At 50.5% G+C, this 5,000-nt stretch overlaps 1 protein-coding gene across 1 annotated transcript in view; it reads right to left on the minus strand.

Annotated features, from left to right (window-relative positions):
• Nucleotides 1-1,802: 1,802 nt before the first annotated feature.
• Nucleotides 1,803-5,000, minus strand: part of LOC310814505 (phospholipid phosphatase-related protein type 3-like) — a gene marked incomplete at both ends in the record, with an annotated part of 6,361 nt that continues 3,163 nt past the window's right edge. Inside the window, 3 exons of the mRNA XM_083683974.1 lie at nt 1,803-2,561; nt 2,673-3,503; nt 4,468-4,641. Coding sequence (XP_083540100.1) covers nt 1,803-2,561; nt 2,673-3,503; nt 4,468-4,641 — 1,764 coding nt within the window. The remainder of the gene's footprint in view (nt 2,562-2,672; nt 3,504-4,467; nt 4,642-5,000) is intronic.

The following is a 5,000-nucleotide window of genomic DNA, read 5'->3' on the forward strand; positions in this document are numbered from 1 at the left end:
CATCTATTGGACCACTGGTGTTAGATGTTGTATAATTTAACTTGAACTGAGATTAGGAATCACTGTTTCTTTATTCAATGTTTATATCAATCGTTACACATAACCACAGTTAGAAAACATCAGTCCGTAAAAAAGGACTATGAAATAATATTAATCATATTAAGTCTTTTTACAGGTCCTAATTAAAATAGAATTAAGACAAAGAACAGCACTGAAAAATGCAGCATTTCTGTCTGTTAAAGGTAATATGCAGGTTCATACAGTAGAAACACACTGAGGAACACACACACACACACACTCATACACACACACACATGCAGCACCCACAGACAAGCAACAATACTTAGGCTAACAGTTCCATATCAGAAGAGAAGATCCACTAAACTCATTCCCGTACTAGTCAACAACCCATCCCCAACAAGTCTTTACAAAATAGAGAATGTCTTTAGATGATGGCATGTTTGACATGGTGCACCGGTGAAGATCCCAACTCCATTTGATGTGAGTTTCCTGATGTGTGTTTTTTTACACCTACTGGATGTTCCATTGAAACAATGTCAGAGAATGCAATGATGTATGCTCCTGATGTTATTGCATTTCCAGTGGTAGTTTCAAATGTCAACTGTAAAAGAAACTGAATGGGAAAAAAAACAAAAAAACATACATTTATTGCATATGACCTTTATACAAAAACATAGGCTGGCCTTGTAGCTCTCAGCCGACATGTCATCATTACAAACAGTGGTACTGGTGTGTCCTGATTGGCTGCTTATTAGTCCAATAGTGTGTTCTGATGGATAGGACAAGCGTTAGGGGACAGGAATAGGGTTGTATTGTGGTTTGATAAACACACACTAATCTTCTTGGTTCTGGTACAGTCTCAGTGGCAGGTTTTATCACAGACTGTGTATATATGTGATGCCAACCCCCCCCCCCCCCCCTCTCGAGTCTTTGTCTCTCCCCCGTCTCCCCCTTTGTTTACAGTAGTAATCCACTCAAAGATGTTCATGCAGAAACGGCCAACTCTGTACCATCCTCCACTCCTCTTCCTCCCTTTCTTCTTAGAACAGTATTTCCAAAATGGCGGGTCATGGCCTTCTGGTGGGTATGAGACTGGTTTGTTTTTGGGGTCTTGGCTCAGCTAGGAGCATTGGTTTGGTTGGTGAAGAGAATTCCAATAGTTTCTGATGGGTCACCTTCTGGCTTAGAGAATAACAGCAAACTCTGTGTGGTGACAACCTGAGAGTGCTGGCAGTAGATCTGGAAAAAGAGCTAGTAAAATAGCTAGTAAGAGAGCGCTAGGAAAATAGCTAGTAAAAGAGCTAGTAAAGAGCTAGTATTGCCTTTAGTTTTTATTCCCTTTAAATAGAGATCAAGTCTTTAGCTGGTCAGTCTGTCAGCGTGCTCTGGAGGAAACATGCTAGTCCTGAAACCAGTCTTTTCATAAAGTCTCCTCCTCCTAGACAATTCTCTCACCTCTCTTCTTCATTAATAGTGCTTTTTTCGACCCCATCCCTCCTTTTTTCCCATCGAATCAGGCTTCTGGACAATAGAAACTAGATAGCACAATGTTTACCCCCTACTATACTGTAAGAAAGCCCTCCACATATCCTGTGTGCTGCTATAACCCCTCTATGTCGTCTCATAACCTCCTCTTCCACTGTCAGCTTCACTCTGACTCCGATAACCACCTATGTCCCACTATCACCCTCTATGTCACCTGTTATAAGCTCCTCTCTCACTCATCTGGGTCTACCCTGACGCCCACGAACCCTCTATGCCATCTTTGACTGTATGTGGCGTTATAACCTCCTCTCGCTCTGTAGGGTCTTGTAGTAGTGTTCCTGCTCGGCGTGGCTGTGGGCGGAGACAGAGGGCCGGCGAGGGAGGGTGGAGGCACGGGAGAGCGGGTGGGAGTGACTGTCCATCAGCAGGTCTGGGTGCGGAGGGGGGGGGAGGGGAGAGCACAAGGGGTGAGGCGGGGGAGGGAGGTGGGAGGAGTTGGGGTGAGGTGGGGGAGGCAGGGGAGAGCAGGGCTGGGGAGGTGGAGGCAGAGGGGAGTGACACAGTTGAGGCGGGGGAGGGAGGAGGGGGGAGGAGGAGGGGTGAGGTGGGGGTGGAAGTTGGTAGCAGTCGGTGTCACTGGGAGAGGAGGAGGAGCAGAGGGAGTCCGTTTTGACCGGGAGAGTCCGGTAGTCCCGATATTCCCGGGCGCTGATGTTGTCTTGACGTTGCAGAGACCCTCGCTGTGGTTCTTCCAGGCTCGCAGTATTCCCACCCATCATACTCCCGCTTACGGTGTTCCTCCATTCCCAGGGCTTCCCGTTACTGGCTGACACACGAACCACCGGATGGTGAGGGGCGTGAGCGTCTATGGTGACAACGCTCCCGGTGATGCTCCCAGGGTTGCTCCCAGCGCAGCTGTCCCGGTCCGAGGGGATCCGGTAGTATGGTGACTCAGAGCCGTTGGAAGACCCGCCCCCACAGGAAGAGGTGGTCTCTGAAGTCTTGGCGGAGGAAGTGACTGGTAGGAGCCCTGCCTGCTTGGACATGGCGATCACCTACAGAGGGAAATCATATCAAAAACAACTTTATCGAAAGTATGTTTCAAATATCTCAATACACTAAAATATAATATAATAGTAATCCTAAAATCCTGTTCCTCTGCTTACCTGCATCACTCGTGGTTGATTTGGCGGCTGGTTGGGCACGCGGGGAGTTGTCACGGCGATAGGCCCTGGCCCTCCCTCTCTTACCCCTCCTCCCTCAGCAGTGAGTGACAGCCACTTGGCACGTGTCACGGCGCTCTTGGGCGAGACTGGCGGGGGACGAAACGCCTCCTCGGGGATGTGAACCAATGGGGGGGCCACCACCCTCGGCCCACCCGGGCTGGGTGTGGCCATGCCCCTGTTGGCCTGCACCGTAGGGTAAAGGGAGGAGGGCATCCCCATCTCTTCCTCAGCCCCTCCTCCTCGCCCATCATCTCCTCCCTCTCCTCCTCCTGCTCCATCCACCTCCTCTGCGGCGCTGCGGATCTCCAGCGAGCGCTGCTTCCACTCCGACACCAGCTGACGGGACCTCTGGGGGTCAAAGGGCACGTGGAAGGTCATGTGACGCTGGGAGCCGGAGGGCTCCATCTCTGAGGGCGAGGCGGGGCTGTTGCCGTTGGCCACGCGGGGCAATGTGTTGCTGAAGGTTACCATGGTTTCCTTCCCCATGGGGCCGCGGGGCGCCAACAACTCCACGTCGGCGCTGGCACGCTTCAGAGACGCCAGAGAGGCCTTCTCCCTGCGTACCTTACCACTGCCCCCCGTCCCCAGCCCGCCTCCCCCCAGCTCCTCACGGCTCTCAGAGGCCCTGGGGGTCTTCCTATACAGAGAGTCATGGCCTCGCTGCGTTAACACTCGCAGGGGGTCTGGCTTCAGCTGGGCGGGCGGGGGTCTGGACGGCTGGCTGGGGGAGTCCTCCTCTGACGACCTGAAGTTGCCCACCGCGTAGAGAGCCTAGGGGGAGGGGCGGCATAGAGAGAGGGGAAAAGAGGGAGAAGGTTGGGGGTGAAAAGGGGGAAGGAGGAGAGAGGAGCAGCCAGCATGTTGAAGAAGTAAAATGTCAGTGAATAAACGCAGTCAATTTAGCATGTAAGCAGTGTTGCATGGCGTTTTCCTTTACAGTATCATATGTTTTTTTTCACTCCGTTTGCAACCGCAGTTAAAGTATCGGGTGTGCAGATACGGTCTTTATTGAAAAAAGAAAGTGTTCAATGTATTTTCTAAATCTCTTTGAAAACAGCCATTTCCTAGTACTGTGGTGCAGATTGAACTCCATAAATAGATGGATTTTTCTCTTTCTTCTTCGTCTGAGGTCGAAACCATGAATCACTTCTTTTCAATTTGTCCTTTAAGAACTCCTCCCTGTAATGAACGAAGGAGACCGGGTGCCCGTAGAAAGGCGAAGAAATTAGACGACAGAGATGAGAGAGAGGGAGGCAGGCGTGAAAAATGGCAGAGACAGGTTTTCTAGAAAAGAACTGTGAAAATTCATCCTAAGAAATCTTAACGGATTATTAATTCTTTTTCTTTTTATCTCTCTAATAGAAAAGGCTATATATAACCTATCTCTCTCTCTCACACACACACACACACACACACACACACACACACACACACACACACACACACACACACACACACACACACGTACACACACACACAGGCTATATATAACCTTGCTCTCTCACACATTCACTCACACACTCATACACATACACACACACACACACACACACACACACACACACACACACACACACACACACACACACACACACACACACACACACGTACACACACACACAAGGGGAAAGGAAGAGAACTGAAGGCGGGTACACAGGCAGTACAAGGCCTTTCTAGCTTCCCTGGAACACAGACACACACACACACACACACACACACACACACACACACTCACCAGGTAGACTCCGATGCCTGCTCCTATGACGTATCCTACATAGACGTCTATGGGGTGGCTGCGGTGCTGGGTGATCTGGGTCAGACCGGCCAGAGCAGCTGCCATGCTGAAGCCAAACACCAACAGCGGCTTCAACAGCTTGGTACTGCTGCTGAAACTGGCGTTGAAATACATCTAGGGACAAAGAGAGAGGCTGGAGTTCAATAACATCGACAAAGACAGAGAGAGACTGATGGTATCACACAGCGACAAACAGAGAGAGAAAGAGAGGCTACCTACTAGAATTCAGGGTAACAACATGCATTTGCTCCACCAACCCAAACAGCTGTTTCCCTCCTCCCCTCTCCTCCTCCTCTCCTCCTCCTCTCCTCCTCCTCTCCTCCCATCCTCTCCTCTGCCCACACACACAACAGTAAGGACACAGCTTGGTAATGAGCAGACAGTGGGCTTGGTGAGGCGTGTGATTATGTGGCTAGCAGCAGCAGCAGCAGCAGCTAGCCTAGCGCCACAGGGCTAACTAGCAGATAGATGTG

This window comes from Argentina silus, assembly GCF_951799395.1.
Source record: "Argentina silus genome assembly, chromosome: 13".
NCBI lineage: Eukaryota > Metazoa > Chordata > Actinopteri > Argentiniformes > Argentinidae > Argentina > Argentina silus.